At 35.1% G+C, this 18,902-nt stretch overlaps 1 protein-coding gene across 4 annotated transcripts in view; it reads left to right on the top strand.

The window, feature by feature from the left end:
• NTN4 (netrin 4) overlaps window positions 1-18,902 on the top strand; it is a 126,023-nt gene that overhangs the window by 66,811 nt on the left and 40,310 nt on the right. For all 4 annotated transcript variants that reach the window (XM_045062187.1, XM_045062185.1, XM_045062186.1 and 1 more), the window contains exon 4: window positions 17,405-17,531. In XM_045062187.1, the coding sequence (XP_044918122.1) occupies window positions 17,405-17,531 (127 nt within the window). The remainder of the gene's footprint in view (window positions 1-17,404; window positions 17,532-18,902) is intronic.

Below are 18,902 nucleotides of genomic sequence, written 5' to 3'. Positions count from 1 at the left end.
CCCTCAATAAAGTAGGTTTAGAGGGACATATCTCAACATAATAAAGGCCATATATGAAAACCCACAGCTAACATCGTACTTCATAGGGAAAAACTGAGAGCTTTTCCTGTAAGGTCAGGAACATGACAAGGATGTCCACTCTCACCACTTTTACTCAATATAGTACCTGAAATCATAGCCACAGCAATCAGACAACAAATTGGAAAGAAGATGTCAAACTTTCACTATTTGCAGATGACACGATACTTTATATAGAAAACCTAGAAGACTCCACCAAAAAACTGCTAGAACCAATAAATGAATTCAGTGAAGTCATAGTATTCAAAATCAATGTACAGAAATCTGTTGCTTTTCTACACACCAATAATAAAGCTGCCAAAAGAGAAACTTGGCAAACAATTCCATTTGCAATTATACCAAAGATAATAACATATTTAGGAATAAACCTAACCAAAGAGGTGAAAAGACTGTACCCTGAAAATGATAACACACTGATAAAAGAAATTGAAGACAACACAAAGAAATGGAAAGACTTCCATGCTCATGGACTGGAAGAACAAATATACGTTAAAATGTCTATGCTACCCAAAGCAATCTACACATTTAATGCAGAATTAATTTTCACAGAACTACAACAAATCATGAAAATTAACAAATTAATTTTCACAGAACTACAACAAATCATCTTAAAATTGTATGGAACCACAAAAGACCCTGAATAGCCAGAGCAATCTTGAAAAAGAAAAGTAAAACCAGAGGCATCACAATTCCAGACTCCAAGTTATCCTACAAAGCTGTAATAATCAAAACAGTATGGTACTGGCACAAAAATAGACACATAGATCAATAGAACAGAATAAAAAACCGAGAAATAAACCCATAATTAATGGTCAATTAATCTTTGACAAAAGAAGAATGAATATACAATGGGAAAGAGAGTCTCTTCAATAAATGGTGTTAGGAAAACTGGACAGTAACATGGAAAAGAATGAAACTGGACCACTTTCTCACATCATACACAAAAATAAATTCAAAATGGATTAAAGACCTAAATGTGAGACCTGAAACCATAAAAATCCTATAACTTCTCTGGCATCAAATGTAGCAACTTTTTTTCTAAATAGGTCCCATGGGACAAGGGAAACATGCAAAAACAAACTATTAGGACTACATCAAAATAAAAAGCTTATGTACAGTGAAGGAAACAAGAACTCTAAAAGGCAATCTACAGAATGGGAGAAGATATTTGCAAATGACATATCCAATAAAGGATGAGTATCCAAAATATATAAAGAACTTATACAACTCAACTCCCCAAACACAAATAACCCAATTTGAAAATGGGCAAAAGATATTAACAGACATTTCTCCAAAGAAAACAAACAGATGGCAAATAAACACACGAAAAGATGCTCAACATCACTCATCATCAGGGAAATGCAAATCAAAATCACACTGAGATATCACTGCATACCTATCACAATGGTTAAAATCAACAGGTGTTGGTGAGGATGTGGTGAAAAAGGAACCCTCTGGCCCTGCTGGTGGGAATGCAAACTGGTGCAGCCATTCTGGAAAACAGTATGGAGGTTCCTCAAAAAGTTAAAAATAGAACTACCCTACTATCCAGCAATGGCACTACTGGGTATTTACCCCCCAAAATATAAAAACACTAATTCAGAGAGATACATGCACCCCTATGTTTATAGCAGTATTATTTACAATAGCCAAGATCTGGAAGCAGTCCAAGTGTCCACTGATAGAAGAATGGATAAAGAAGATGTGGCATATATATATATACAATGAAATATTCAGCCATAAAAAAGAATGAAATCTTGCCGTTTGCAACGATATGGATGGAGCTAGAATGTATTATGCTAAATGAAATAAGTCAATCAGAGAAAGACAAATACCATATGATTTCACTCATATGTGGAATTTAAGAAACAAAACAAATGAGCAACGAGAAAAGAGAAAGACAAACCACGAAACAGATTCTTAACCATAGAGAACAAACTGATGGTTACCAGATGGGGGAACAGGTGAAATAGGTGATGGGAATTAAGGAGTGCACTTGTTGTGAAGAGCACCAAGTGATGTATGCAATTGTTGAATCACTATATTATACATCTGAAACTAAAATGACACCATATGTTAACTATACCGGAATTAAAATAAAAACTTAAAAAAAAAAGGAAAGATGACTGTATGAGAAACAACCATATTTCAAGCAGAAAGATTTCAAATAAATTTTTAATGTCTAAAAGAAAAAAAAATGAAGAGACAATCCACACAATGGGAGAAAATATTTGCAAATCATATATATCTGATAAGAGTCTAATATCTAGAATATATGAATAGGTCTTATGACTCAAAAATAAAAAGACAAATAACCTAACTTAAAAATTGGCAAGGTTTGAATACACATTTCTCTTCGGAAGATATGCAAATGGACAATTAGCACATGAAAAGATGCTCAACATCCTTAGTCACTAGGGAAATGCAAATCAAAACCACAATGAGATACCACTTCACACTCACTAGGATGACTATAATAAAAAAGATAGATAGTAATAAATGTTGACTAGGATATAGAGAAATTTGGAACACTAATACATGGCTGATGAGAATGTAAAATGCAGCTGTTGCTGCTGTGGAAGACAGTCTGGCAGTTCCTCAAAATGTTTAACATAGAGCTACCATATGACCCAGGAATTTGCTCCTCGGTGTATACCCAAGTGAATTGAAAACATATATCTACATAAAACTGTGGACATGAATATTCATAGCAGCATTATTTATAATAGCCAAAAAGTGGAAACAACCCCAATATCCTTCAACTGATGAATAAACAAAATGTGGTTTATCTGTACAATGGAATATTACCTTATCAAAAATAGTGAAATTATGGAAGGAGCCCAAATGTTCAGACTGATAAATGGATAAAGAATGGATACATAATGGAATATTACTTAGCCCCCAAAAAGAATGAAATCTTACCATTTGCAATGATGTGGCTCGAGCTAGAGTATATTATGCCAAGTTAAATAAGTCATTCAGAGAAAGACAAATACTACGATTTCACTCATATGTGGAATTTAAGAAACAAAACAGATGAACATAGGAGAAAGGAAAAAGAGAGGCAAACCATAAAAGAAACTCTAAACTATAGAGAACAAACTGAGTTGCTGGAGGGGAGGTGGGTAGGGGGATGGGCTAAATGGGTGATTAAGTGATAAATTACTAAATTCTACTCCTGAAACTAATATTACACTATATGTTAACTAACTAGAATTTAAACAAAAACATTAAACATAATAAGCAAACAAACAAATAAATACACACACACAAAGAAAGCTATGTATTTTTTTAAAAAGGAGTATTATTCAACCATAAAAAGGAATGAAGTACTGATGCTACAGCATGAATGAACCTTGAAAAGATGCTAAGTGAAAGAAGCAAGACCACGAAAGACCACATATTGCATTATGCCTTTTGTATGAAATGTCCAGAATAGGCATATCCATAAGGACAGTAATGGTTGCCAGGAGTCAGGGAGAAATGGGGAGTGACTGTTTAATGGGCATGAGGTTTATTTGGTGTGTGATGAAAATGCTCTGGAATTAGACGATGGTAATTACTGCACAACATTTTGATATACTAAAGACCACTGAATTGTATACTTTAAAAATGGTTAAAATGATAAATTTTATGTCACATGAATATAATTATAATAAGAAAAATTAATAGCTAAACACAAACAAAAAAAATCCATGGCTGGTTACATAGGAATTTTGCAGAATTTCTTTTAAAGTATTGGTCATTAAGCTGACTGTTTTTAAAAGCAATAGCTTTGAATGGGTGGGTATTAAAGAAAACTAATTCTTCTAAATGCTGTGGCTATCGTTTCTGGCCATATACAGATGATCACAGGTTTCTTTAATGACTCTGCATTCTGACAGAGTTGCCAAACAAGCATAATTTTTTTTATATGAGAATACTCAATAATGAAACTACATTTTATAAGATTCACTTAGAAACAAGCACTTTTCCAATATGAAAAGAAGCATCTGAATGAATTAATTAATTCAACAACAAAAGACTATGGAAGAAAACATGCTCTAGCAACTGGCTTCTTGTACGACAATCAGGGGCTCATTTATCTTAAACAAGTCAACTTTTGTAACACCCTCTGTACTGTATAGAATACTGAGTGACAGTCAAACAGAGCTGTCAAGAAAGAAGGAAAACAGTGGGAAATGTGAACTAGAGTGAATTAAATTAAAAAAAAAAAGAAAAAAAAAACTTTGTAAGAAAATGCAAAATAGTCTGTGACAAGGAATTTTCCTTTATATAACCAGAAGCTATGTGAACACATTGAGCAAGTGAATGTCAATGGGATGAAAAGTACTTATTAATCCCCCACAGCATTTCTAATAGAATTTACCTGGCCCCCAACTAATTATAAAAACCATCTAAATCCAAAAAGACATTGAATAAATCCTCACAAATCCTTCCTTCATTCTCATGTCAAACACTGCTTGACAGATAAGTTACTTACAAAATGAGTTCTACTAGTTTTGACCTTCACTTAATTTCCCAGGTTCTTGTCTCATAGTTATGTGTTAATAGTTTTAACAGCATATTAGAAGTTATTATTGTTAATTCCACCATCTTTTTCTAAAATTATTAAAATTAAATAGGTACTAAGAAATTGGAAGTGATATCCCTTTTCCGCTCAGAGTTTATCATGAGAAGTTATTTTAGGTGTTGGTGGGAAGGAAAAGAATCCTCATGATTACATCACTGTTCTAAGATGGAGCCTCTAATATTTTAGGACTGTCTTGGGAGTTCTGTCCCCTGTATTTTTTTTTTAATTTTATTATTATTATTTTTTTAATTTACATCCAAATTAGTTAGCATATAGTGTTACAATGATTTCAGGAGTAGATTCCTTAGTGCCCCTTACCCATTTAGCCCATCCCCCCCCCATAACCCCCCCCCCCCCGTAACACTTGGTTTGTTCTCCATATTTATGAGTCTCTTCTGTTTTTTTTTTTTTAATTTTTTTTTTCAACGTTTATTTTATTTTTGGGACAGAGAGAGACAGAGCATGAACGGGGGAGGGGCAGAGAGAGGGAGACACAGAATCGGAAACAGGCTCCAGGCTCTGAGCCATCAGCCCAGAGCCCGACGCGGGGCTCAAACTCCCGGACGGCGAGATTGTGACCTGACTGAAGTCAGACGCTTAACCGACTGCGCCACCCAGGCGCCCCGAGCCTCTTCTGTTTTGTCCCCTGCCCATTTTTATATTATTTTTGTTTCCCTTCCCATATGTTCATCTGTTTTGTCTCTTAAAGTCCTCATATGAGTGAAGTCATATGATTTTTTTCTCTAATTTCACTTAGCATAATACCCTCCAGTTCCATCCATGTAGTTGCAAATGGCAAGATTTCATTCTTTTTGATTCTGAGTAATACTCCATTGTATAGATATACCACATCTTTATCCATTCATCCATCAATGGACATTTGGGCTCTTTCCATACTTTGGCTACTGTTGCTAGTGCTGCTATAAACATGGGGGTGCATGTGTCCCTTCGAAACAGCACACCTGTATCCCGTGGATAAATGCCTAGTAGTGCAATTGCTGGGTCGTAGGGTAGTTCCATTTTTAGTTTTTTGAGGAACCTCCATACTGTTTTCCAGAGTGGCTGCACCACCTTGCATGCCCATCTGTTCCCTATCTTATCACTGACTTGCATTGTCACCTTGGGAAAGTTTCAGTGTATAAAGACAAGTGCAAAGTGAAGTTACAAAAACAAGACTTAACTAAGATCAAATGAAGAACAGAGATAAAGTGGCTCAAATGGCTATGTAACAACCATCCTAGAAACTTAATACAGTGACCAGATAGCAATTTGGCTTGAAAGAAATTTCAAATTACTTAGCTATACACTGATATAGTTTCTCATACAGTTTTATAGAAAACTCAAACTTTGCCTAAGGACAAGAAGTATAGCAAGAATCTAATAATATTTGCCAATCTTCTCTTGTTCTATATCTTAAAGCTGAACAAATTGTGGCTGTTATAGAGAAGCTAATTTGATATTATAAGGCAAGAAAGCCTTAGATACACTGAAATAAATGTCTTAAAATCATAGTGTCTGACTTTATTGTCATTGTACACATGCAAATCTCAAACCAAATTATGCATATAATCTAGCTCTGTTCACTTATAGGATTTATCCAAATAAACATGTCTATTAGACATCATTTTTCAAAGCCCAGTAGTCAGAAGTAATTCTTAAAATCCATTGGAAACAGAGAATAAATAAACAGTTCTATGCAATGAAGTGGGGAAAAAATTGCATACGTACACAATAGAATGATCTTATCTAAATGTAATCTTCATAAGCCTCCTGGGCATCACAATATTTAGTTCAATGCTATTTGTAATTTTAAGGCAGAAATATTTATTACAGTCCCCAGAGGAAAGATAAAGTACCTGATGATACTGAAAAGAGGAAGCTAGTAGAATTAATCTTTTGAAAATATAAGACATTCAAAACCCATTTAGCTATACAAAGCAAGTTGAAATTCCACTTTTAGAAGTACATGCTTAAGCAGTCTTGACAGAAGAACTTTAGGATAGATGAACACATGTGGGATAAGAAATGGCAGTGTTAAAGGGTAAGTTTTTCAAAAGTGAAGCCATGACTCTCATACAGATATAAAATAAACATAGGTCAACAATTTTATTTAACTCATTAATTAATGAAGACGTTACAACTTGTTCAAAGGAAAATTCAAAGAACCATACATACAAAGACAAAGAATATTGAATATACTTACAAATAGACGCAAAGCATCTTTCTCAAAAGAGAATACCTTTAAAGATGGGAGGCTTCTCCCACAGGAATAGGACTAATAATCCACTCAAGGCCAGGACACCCATGAAATGACTCACTTTGAGTCCAAACCAGCCTCTGTCCTGAAGAGCTCTTAAGCCCCTGGAAATAAAGAAAAGTAGTCCCTATCCCTGGACTTGGCAAAAAGAAGAGATTTTTCTCTTTGTTCTAGAAAAGCATTACTCAGAAAGGTGAGAGAGAATCCTACCTAAAATTACTCAAGGACCCAAAATTTAAACTAAAGTGCTCACTTACAACAAAACAAAACACTATTGTAACAATAGTACATTTTAAAACAATGGGAATATTTTAAGACCTTCTTTCACTTGGCTTTTAAAATGAGGTTACTTTATTAGCAATATTTTTAAATACAAAATGTTTTGCAATTTATTTGAAAGACCCAGATTATGCTTTTCTCTGCCCTGAAGCAGTTTCTGCATTCTTTTATGCAGATAGGTAGGTTTGGGGAGGTTGGTTTTTTTGTTGTTGTTGTTGTTTTTGTTTTTTTGTTTTTTGGGTTTTTTGCTTTCTTTTGTCTTGGTACATTGAAAGATAACCCACAAAACTTGATTTTTAGTTCTTAGTTCTAGCTGTAATACTACTTAAAAAGGATCTGCTGAACCACATCTTTGAGTAATCTTGGAATAAATGCCCATAGTTTGGAGTACACAAAGTTGGTAGCATTTGGAAATTTTATGTGTCTTATATGTATGTTTCTGAATACTCCTGATTTTTTATGGTAAAGAGCATGCACAATGACACAAATAAACTGCCACTTAGATATACAAATCACAGTTTGGGGGCTTATGGAATTTTGTACATGAAAAAATGGAAATAACCCAGCAACCTGAATCTCAAAATGTATCTGAATCAGGTTATGCAGTGTTCTCCTTAACCATTCTCCATAACCTAAATTAATACTGACTATAAAAACCATCACACTATGTGTTATTACTATCCCTACCACATCACATCTAATAGAGTAAGTAACATAAAAGAGGTGCTATCCACAAAGAGCAAATGTTTAATTAGACTTCATTTACATTCCTGTTATCATCTCCATTTGTAAATTTATTCACTGGAGTTTGATAAGTAAAACTTGCAGTGGCCCAGAGATGCCCCTAGGAGGCATCAGAATTTTCAGTGCTCAGACAGGTTTTACATTGAACCAAGGAGATTTTAAAAGTATTCTCCATCTCAACGTACCCTAAACTTTTTCAAGCCAGGTGAGGGAAATGGGGGCCAATCTTCCTGTATTCCCCTATCTCCAAAACTGCAAGGCTTCTCCCAGAGGAATAGGACTAATAATCCACTCAAGGCCAGAACACCCATGAAATGGCTCACTTTGAGTCCAAAACAGCTTCTGTCCTGAAGAGCTCTTCAAGGACAAATTGATTTGGAACACAGCTATTTTATTTTATGTTTTTAATTTTTTTTAACATTTATTTATTTTTGAGAGACAGAGAGAGACAGAGCATGAGCAGGGGAGGGGCAGAGAGAATGGAAGACACAGACTCTGAAGCAGGCTCCAGGCTCTGAGCTGTCAGCACAGAGCCTGTTGCGGGGCTCAAACTCACAAACCGCAAGTTCACGACCGGAGCTGAAGTCGGACACCGACTGAGCCACCCAGGCGCGCCCTGGAACACAGCTATTTTATTTAGGTAACACCCTCAAGGGACTTGGCCAAAGCAGATCTCTCAAAATCCTATTCCCCAGGGTTTTATCCTAGCATAGGTTAGGGATTAAGATGAAGACTCATAACAGACTGCCAGAATTCAAATACAACAGCTCCACCACTTCCTGGCTTTTGTAACCTTAGGCAAGTCATCTAAATTCTTCAAACTTCAGTTTCCTTTGTGAAATGGCAATGATAATTGTACTCACCTTATAGGGTTCTTGTGTACATCCATTGAGTTAATGCTTATATAATGAACCAGAGCAGTGCCCAGTACATAGTGCTACTCAATATTAGCTTCTACTACTACTATTGTTATTATTATCTTGTTATTATTTATCCTCCTCATCACTATTGTTATTATCTTCCACTACTACTATTGTTGTTATTATCTTGTTATTATTTATCCTCATCATCATTATTGTTATTATTACTCTCCATGAATGACCCATGTTCCTTAAGCTTACAAATCTCCCAGAGCAACTATTGATGACTACTAGAGATAAAAACATATTTACGAACATGCCTTGCCCAGTTGTGAACTACTATATACCTTATAGGAAGCACTCTAGACAAACCTGAATGTGTTTCAATCCTACTCTACACAAAATACTGTTTTGTGACAAACAACTGAAAGTATCCCGTTCCCACTTTAAATGTTTTTTTTTAATGTTTACTTTTTGAGGGGGGGGGAGAGAGAGAGAGAGAGAGAAAAAGAGAGAGAGAGAAAGAGTGGGGGGAAGGGCAGAGAGAGAGGGAGACACAGGATCTGAAGCAGGCTTCAGGCTCTGAGCTGTCAGCACAGATTATGACCTGAGCTGAAGCCGAACGCTTAACTGACTGAGCAACCCAGGTGCCCCTTCCCATTCCCACTTTAAATGCATAATTGGTACCCTGCTTTTCTTGTCAAGTTTATGAAATGGAAGTAAATTCAATAACTAAGGTTCTCAATGTGCCCTTAAAATATATTTCCTGAATGGAAAAAATTAACACATTTATTGAAAACATATTCTATGCCAGTTACTAGAGATTCAAAGAAATTTAACCCACTGGTTCTTTTCCTGCAAGGGCTTACAATCTAGTGGAGAGAGGCAGATAAACACATGATTACCATGCAGTGTACTAAACGCAATTTTCTTGCGAAATTACATTGGCTCCATTCATGCTTTTTTCCAGTTCTATCAGCCAGAACAAGATTCTTGGCAAGATAGTGAATATAGGCATAGTTTGTCTTTAGCTCCTTCCCTTAAGACATTCCCTTTCCCTCCATCAGGAAGCCAGTTCGTTCTCTATCTAGGCAACTCTGAGTCCAGTTCTGGGATTGAGAACCAATGGTTATAATCCCAGCTGATATGTTTGTTACTAATACTTAAGGATTTGCCCCTTCTGAGCATAAGTACATTGTTATGGGCTCCTGGACCGACAACCCCATTTAAAAGCTAAGAATTGCAGGCAACTGACTAACTGAAAAGAGAGAAGTCTCAAAGTACTGGCCAATTTTCATTCTTTAAACATATTTTTTTCTGCTCTATACCTATCTTTATTTTGTTGCCCATACTTTCTCACAAGAGCTGTTTTCTCTAGTGTCCAACTTCGGACCAATGAATAGATTGTAAAACTTTTTCTTTTTTTTTTTTTTTTGTATTTTTTTTCAATATATGAAATTTATTGTCAAATTGGTTTCCATACAACACCCAGTGCTCATCCCAAAAGGTGCCTTTGTAAAACTTTTTCAATTCGTTGCATTCTTGCTATATGTATTATTGGGCAAGGGTTTGGAACCAGCCTTCAACCTCTTTTGCCCCATTCTGACAATGTTTCAAGCCCCCTTTTCCACCAAATTCAATTATTATGCTTCATATTCACCATAGAACTCCCACATCTTCTGTTAAATTAAAACATGCAAACCTTTAATGGGGAAAAGGAATATTTTATTTGTTAATGAAAAGACATGTTTCCTGACAATACTCTCTATTCAAAGGTTTGTGCTGTAGCATTGTTGCCCATGTTTTTGTCCTGTATTAGAGGAGCAGGTTCTAACAGGCTAGCCCATTATTAGAATTTATCTCTTTTCATGCATAAGAAGTTCATTCTTTTCAAAGTTAATCCTTTTCTTTAAAAGGGACATACTATCTCTTTATAAATTAATCAGTTTTTGCCTTCACATTTTGTCTTAAATTGCTGCATAGCATTATTCCACTTCTAAATCATTTGTCATAGCTAAATGGAGTTCCGTGAATTGCTGCAGCTGCCTTTAAGTGGGCATTTTCCTTTGGTTCATAGAGTAGGCACTGTTTGCATTCTCTTTTCACAAACATTTTTTAAAGTTCCAATGACAGTATAATAGAAGACTCATTTTTCCATCAAAATTCAAAACTGAATGGTAAAAATGAAAATAAAATCATGTATATGTAAACAATAATGGCACAATAGCACAAGGAAATTACTTAATTTATGAAATTCAAGAATTTCTGAATACTTAGCTGTAAAGTCTCCTCCCCTCCCCCCCACTAACTTTCATTGTAATTTTTAGCAGGACACGAACAACAGCTGTTCCTTTCTTTCTTGGAAAGCAGTTGGGAAGCAAATTTTATCAGGCATTCCTAAAAGAATTCAATTAATATGAGTCCTCTAAAGAATTAACCAGATTGATTTTTTGCTTTGGTAATTTCCATTATGGTGAATGTCTGTAGTAAGCATTACTAGATGATGAAATATATCTTTATTTAAAAGGCAGGAGCTAGGATGATATTTAGTCTATGATATCTTTAGTCACAAGCAATGGGGGAAATGAGGCAGGGGAGGAGAACAGGAGGAGAAAAACAAAAAAGAACAGAATTTATGTTAGCTTAGGTATAGTCAGTATCAACAAATGAAAGTCTGTCTTCAGAGATTATTAACATTTATTTACCTTTTCCTTTGTGTCACAAGAAGTGCTGCAGGAATGAAGACATACATACTTTCTTTGCTCTCCCTTGTTTGGTTTTCAGATGATCTGGAAATGTTCTGCATTGGTGAGATAATAAGACCCAGCCACATGAGTCTTCTTTAGTAGTTCAGTATTCTGAACACAGAGAAGCAGGCCTTAAAATCACAGAACCCATGGGGCGCCTGGGTGGCTCAGTCGGTTAAGCGTCCGACTTCAGTTCAGGTCACTATCTCGCAGTCTGTGATGAGTTCGAGCCCCGCGTCGGGCTCTGGGCTGATGGCTCAGAGCCTGGAGCCTGCTTCCGATTCTGTGTCTCCCTCTCTCTCTGACCCTCCCCCGTTCATGCTCTGTCTCTCTCTGTATCAAAAATAAATAAACATTAAAAAAAATTTAAAAAAAAAATTATAGAACCCTAAGTCTGGTAGGACCCTAAAAGTTGTCTAAGGCAATCTCCCATCTAATGTTTAAATGTTTTACGACATTTTGATAAGTGATTGTCCAGCCCATTTGCCTGACACTACCGGTCATCCAATTCTCACAACCTCTTGCTGTGGCCAACTTCCTCAATTCCATGGCTGCAGACTACTAGAAGGCTTTCTGCCTCAAAAGCAACAATGAAGAAGCAGCTTTTCTAAGCAAGACTATCTGTCTTATAGGGATGGATTTGAAAGATAATAATTTCCTCATTTTGCCCCCACCCAGATTCCTATATTTTGAGCCTCAAATATGTAGAAACTGTATTTTCTCTCCTTATCTTTTTGGCTCTAATATATATTTGTCACTGAAGTGCATAGCTACTAATGAGCATTCTGTTCCAATAATTGCTCAAATTACTGGTTCAAAGTTTGCATGAGTCCTTCCCTATAAGTATGCTAAAAATTACTTGCAAATAGATTAATATTAGTAACAAATAAGTAATATTAGATACAAGTAGGAAATTTTTTAATGTTTGTTTTCTTTAAGAGAGAGAGAACATGAGGAAGGGGCAGAGAGAGAAGGAGAGAAGGAACCCCAAGCAGGCTCTGCACTAACAGTGGGGCTCGATCCTTGGGATCATAACCTGAGCTGAAATAAAGAGTTAGATGCTTAACTGACTGAACCACCCAGGCGTCCCAGTAGGAAAAATTTTGACATTAATAGAATAAAGTACTTAGTATAAGGGAGGAAGTTATGAAATGCATAGAATATCCAAAATGCCAAGGAATATTTCTTATATAATTAGGAGTTATAAATTTATTAAAGTCAATTTCTCCTTTTCCAATTAGACAGCCAGACATCACTCTTCTTCAACTAAACCTTAAGTACATAATCCCATTTTCCTGCCCTTTATCTAATTCATGTTTGTGACCAAACAAGAGCCATGTTTAACTTGTTACTAAAGATTCCTTTTTGGTTTTTTTCTTTTCTTTCAATAAAGACCTAGTTTTACTTGCACATTTTTCACAAGCATCAAATAGTGGGTGATCTTTCAAGCTTGAACAGTAACAGTTGTATTGCTGAGGAAGGACTTCTTGTTTCAGATGGTCTAGGTAATGATTTACAGCTATTTTTGGTAATTCTCAAAATGACAGCTCCTTGAATTTTTCTGTGTGCAGAAAAATTTGCTAAGCTGGCATTTTTCAGACCCTGGGAGGTTCATCCCAATTCTCAGCATGTGGGAGCAAGGGAATGCTCTGAAATCCTTACTCCAGAGGGAATTGACCTGCCCCCATTATCTTGTAATACATGTGAATGTTTGATGAGGTTTCCCTATATGTCTGTGGCCTCCTGAGGCCTGGAATTTGTGGGCCAGGGCTAACCTATCAGCTGGGTGAAATTACTTATAAGTCTGGGGCATTCCAAGATCAAACCTGATAAATTGACCTATAATGATAGTTTGGTTCCTCCAAAGAGAATGAACAATACTTTGTAGCATCTATCTTTATATAGTACTTAGTAAGTGGTTGTTTAAAAGTAGAAAGGATGCTAAAAAGCAATAATATAAGAATTAACAACCTTGAAAAATTTTGAACATTATCAGAAAAGATATGTGAGTTGTGAGTGCCACTGACTGTTGGAAAGCATAAGCTGGGGTAAAAAAATATACAGTAAAACCTTGGATTGTGAGTAACTTGTTTTGTGAGGGTTCTGCAAGAGGAGCAAACATTTCTAAGAAATTTTAACTTGATAAATGAGCAATGTCTTGCAGTATGAGTAGTACATGATGCCGAACATCACATGATCACAACTGAGCCAATGGTTCTTGAAAGTTGCTCTGATATACAAGTTCTTTGGATTACAAGCATGTTTCTGGAACGAATTATGCTCTCAAACCAAGGTTTTACTGTATATATATGTATAAAATGACCATATATATATATATACACACACACTATAAGAAATAGTAAAAGAGGAAGGGGAAGAAAGAACACAACAGACAAGATAAGAATGAGGTAGAAAGGTTTTTTTTAAAAGAAGAAAAGAAGTGTATTTAATATACCTTTTAATCATTTCCTTACACAAAAATTTTCATAGATCTTCAGTACCTACAGAGTAAATTCCAGCATCCTAAGCTAATATTTAATGTGCTTCATGATCTATATAGAACCAATCCCCCAACACATGCCCTCTTTATTTACTGACTTTTTTTCTAGAATATTCCTTTGGGATTCTTATCTTCTTGTCCTTGTCTCTAAGGAAAATCCTATGTGTTCTTTAAGACACAGCCTCAAGGACTAAGAAGTTTTACACAAATAGCATTTGTTGATGTTGGTCTTTACCATATTTATGTTAGTTAGACTTAACATTTTCTAAAATGCCCCCCTCAGATAGTACTCCATATAACAGCAGTGGTGAATTAGGGATGGTTTATTCTAGGAATTCTGACTCTAATGCCATTAAATATTTGTATCCTAGATGTTTTGTGTGTAGTATTTTTTTAAAATAGGTTATAGAACTTAGGGAATTAATTATAAAACTACTCTTCTCATTATTTTCATTATGCTACCGACTTCTGCCAGCTATATAAGTGTTTCTTCACTTTACCAAACTCTTCAACTTTGAGAGATTTTTCTTTCTCAGTTTTTCCAAAGACTCCATTTTGCTTGAAATCAACATCTAGCACAAGTAAACAAAGAACTGTCCAGGTTTACTAAGAGCCTTTAGAGAATCTTACCACACCAAAGTTATATAATAAAGAGTTTCTGTTTTTCATCGTACTAAGGAAGGTTGAATTTAAAAGATTTAATAAAAACAGTAAGACTGGAGGATTTCTATCAGAATATATGAAAAACCAGATTTCCAAGAGCTAGGATAAAAAGACCACACTCTTATAGAGCAGTAAAAATTGAATTCCTACAGATTCCAAATTGAAGTGCAAATTTGTCTTTAGAATTTACCTGAATGTGTGAATGGAGATGTATCTTACAACTCCATGGAACTTCACATGTAAACAGCTCCTAGCAGAGATAGTCACAAAGAGAAGCCCAAGAAAATAGGTGACTGTAACTCAGCTCACACTTGGGCTTTCCAGTACCCAAATCAGTAAATTGAATCTATAACACTAGTTCCATTTCTATAAGGAAAATCAACAAAAATTTTTGCATCATCATACTCTAAAGAGCTAACCCCACCCTCTTAAAAAAAGTTATATTCTTTAATTAATCCCTAAGAACTAAAAGAGCAGCTATAATTAATTTTCATTAACTAAAAAAACTTACATTATAATACAAAGAAATGAAATTTAGCAAGATGGCCATCAAAATCATTATTTATTAAATTTTCCAGACTATAACACTTAGGTTTCATACAGATCATTCACAAGGAGTCTTCAGTCCTCCATGCCTATATAATTCCTTGAACTTTTTGTGAGCATAATGTCTGTAGTAATCATATCACACACTTGGATAATGCATAATCCAGAATGCCTCTACCAGTGAAGAGGCACTAAGAGAATTAAAAGACAAAGGGGCTCCTGGGTAAGAAAACACAACTTACTCTAGGGTTAAATTAGGTCAGGCATAGTTCATCAATGTATTGGTGTAGCTATTTCCAGATTTGTTGAACTCTAGGGACTCATTTTGATTCTGCCCACCCCAAGTACACGTCATTTCATGTAATTTTTAGTAGTTGCTTTATCATTGCCATCAAAATATTTTAGCTGTACTGAAATAAACTTTGTTCAGAGATTCTCCATAGCCTCCTAGCACCACAACTTGATTCATTTTGTTTCCTCTTCCTGGAAAGTCTCTTCCCTTCTGCCTGTCAGAAATACTGCCCATGTTTAAGGACCAGCTTAAAATTCAACCCCCTTCTAAAGCCCCCACAACTGCTAATCTCTGGTGACTTCTGCATCTTTTAAATTCTCACATCATTTTGTTTTCTTAGGTATTTATTGTCTTATTTATCTATAATATTTTTATATGTAAATATTTTATCCACCTACATTACACTATTCTGAAACACAAATTATGTTTTGTAATGCTTTGTGTACCAAACATTGCCTAACATATTGCCTATTTTGGTAGTTATATTTGTTGACTGGTTGGTATAATTTATTACTTCCATGCTAATTTACCTTTTCTACTGTCTCTCAAGAAAAAAAACCCTTATAGATCCAAATTTGGAAACCCCATTCTGAGCTACTTTACAAAACTCTCATTTGTACAGTCATGACATCACATGTCAGTAAGTGCATGTTGGTACTAGAATTCATGGCAACAGTTACTAGGGAGTATTCAAAATGATCTAAGATATTAATTTTTAGAAATTATTGGTGAGATTATACAAAAAATATTAAAATCCTCATAAAACTCTCAGACCCTAAAGAATTCTACTAAAGTATTCCTCCCTGTGAGAAACACTATTTTAATAAATCCTCGACTACTCTGAATTGTAGGATGAAAAGAAAATTTTATGGTAATTATGACAAAATATATTCAAAGTCTTAAACAACTATATATACACACACACACACACACACACACACACACACACACACACACACACATATATATGTCTGTTTTTTTATAAAGTTTTTTATTTTATTTATTTATTTTTATTTTAGAGAGAGAGAGCACACAAACGGGAGAGATGAGCAGAGGGAGAGAGAGTCCTAAACAGGCTCCACACTCAGCGTGGGGCCCAACTCAGGGCTCAATCCCACAATCCTGGGATCATGACCTGAGCTGAAATCAAGAGTCAGACACTCAACTGACTGAGCCACCCAGCTGCCTCAAAAATATATACATTTTTGATTGATCAATTTTACTTCTAGAAAACACATTCCAAACAAAGCTGTACACAAATAGTTAGCTACAAGGATATTCATTATAGAATTAAAATATATGTAAAAATAATTAAAAACCTAATTAACCAAAAATAGGTAATTGGTAAAATAAGTTGTACACCATACAAGGGAGCCATTAAAATGTGTGTTGTACAAGAATATTTAATGAAATGGAAAGATGATGTCAATATATTGTTATATGAAAAAAGAATTATATAATTATATTTTAAAGTACTAGAAATATAAATTTCAAATGTTGATTATGATTATGATATGAGATAATCATATTTACAGATTTCCAAATTTTCTATAGTGAGGATGTAGTACTCTTGTGTAAAGAATTTTAAAAATGTTAAGGCATTAAAAATTTAAATAAATATCTAGCCAGTACCTAAGAATTGCTCATTAGGGTCACATAATTTACAGCCAAGAAAAATATATTATGTAACCTTTTGAATTAATCACAAGACAAACTAAAGAAAGGATCTCCCACCTTGATGGCTTTTTTAGGGAAGTGTATGAATATCATATTGCTAAAGCCAACCAATGAGATAAGACTATGGGAAGAATATTCCTTCCCAGCATTGTTTGTGCCTCACAGCTCTTATTTATTTTTGTTTGTAGGTCCATGGGAAGTGTATGTGTAAGCACAACACAGCAGGCACCCACTGCCAACACTGTGCACCATTATACAATGACCGCCCCTGGGAGGCAGCTGATGGCAAAACAGGATCTCCTAAAGAGTGCAGAAGTGAGTACCAAGCCCACAAGACTAAAAGCCTTCTTTGTAAAGTAAACTTATCTCTGGACTCCTTGGTCTCTAGAAATACAATATAAAGTGGTAGATGACAGGCACTGTAACCTACACAAATATAGCCCATATCACTGCCCACTAAAACCTCCACCATCGGAAACAATTGCTGCTTGCAAAGTTGCCAATATGACTATTTTACCAACAATGTGTTGTCCAATGCTTGGATGCTTTGCAGAATCTAAGCACCCTTCTTGAGAAGTTGACATAATAAAAACATAGCTAGACACAAGAGCAACAGGAGGATTATGGCATACAATTACCCTCACAGCTGAAATATTGAATTATAACCATGAAAATAGCTATCTCCAGTTTGGTTCTCAAAACAAACCTATAAAGCAGATGGTGTTAATCCCATTTTAGAGATCAGGAAATTGAGGCTCAGTAAGATTAAGTAACTTGCCAAAGTTAGCAAATGATTGTCAGGACTTGATCACAGCTCTTCAGACTCCAAATTAAATGTTTGTGTCTTTTTTTTCAATAATGCCATAATGCCTTTCTTTTCACTTATGATACTTGAAATGACAGATCAAATTTGAAATTAAGCCAGTTAGTCAAGAATTGGACTACATTACCAAGGCTAACTTGGGAGTTTCAAGATTAGATAAAAGGGTAAAAAATATGGGAATAAAAACAATTTTTTTCTTTGCAGTTCAAAATGTTCAGATACATACACATGCCCATAACAATGTTTATACTCACAAACTTCAATTTTACAAGGATTTAAAAGGCAAGCACCGTGGGTAACATTGTGGGAAGTCTCTTCCCATACATAATTTGGAATCATAATTGATTTATTTAGTTTCTAGGAAAAGTAAAGGATTTCCTCTAGGCATAAATCCTGAATTATCTTATATTATGCTTTTTAAAGATTATGAATCTGGTCAAAATATCATAACAACACATCAAGGAAACAATGAAAAAACAATAGCACAAACACGGGTTGACGTCCACGAAAATGTCTGCATTCTTATTCTAAATCACTCATCAAAAGAATCTAAAGAATTTCTCCTAAATTCCTAGAGTGCCATTCCTGGTCCTTTCCACAGACACCAACTGCGTATCTAAAGACCTGTAGAACACAGAGACTTGTCACGTGATGCTATTGATATTATAAATGACTTAGAGAAGTTGTTACAAAAGAAACAATGTGGGTCTCTTCTCTAAAAAAAATTCAGGCTTCCATAGGAAACTATCTTGTACTCACCAGTACATCAATAGCTAAGGAATAGTACTTCATGAAAGACAAATCAATCTACCTGACAAATTCCTAATCCCTGTCCCCATAAGGTTCCTTCTAGGCTTCTCAGT

The sequence above is a fragment of the Felis catus genome, chromosome B4 (assembly GCF_018350175.1).
Source record: "Felis catus isolate Fca126 chromosome B4, F.catus_Fca126_mat1.0, whole genome shotgun sequence".
Taxonomy (NCBI): domain Eukaryota; kingdom Metazoa; phylum Chordata; class Mammalia; order Carnivora; family Felidae; genus Felis; species Felis catus.
This window is presented reverse-complemented; position numbering and strand designations above follow the sequence as displayed.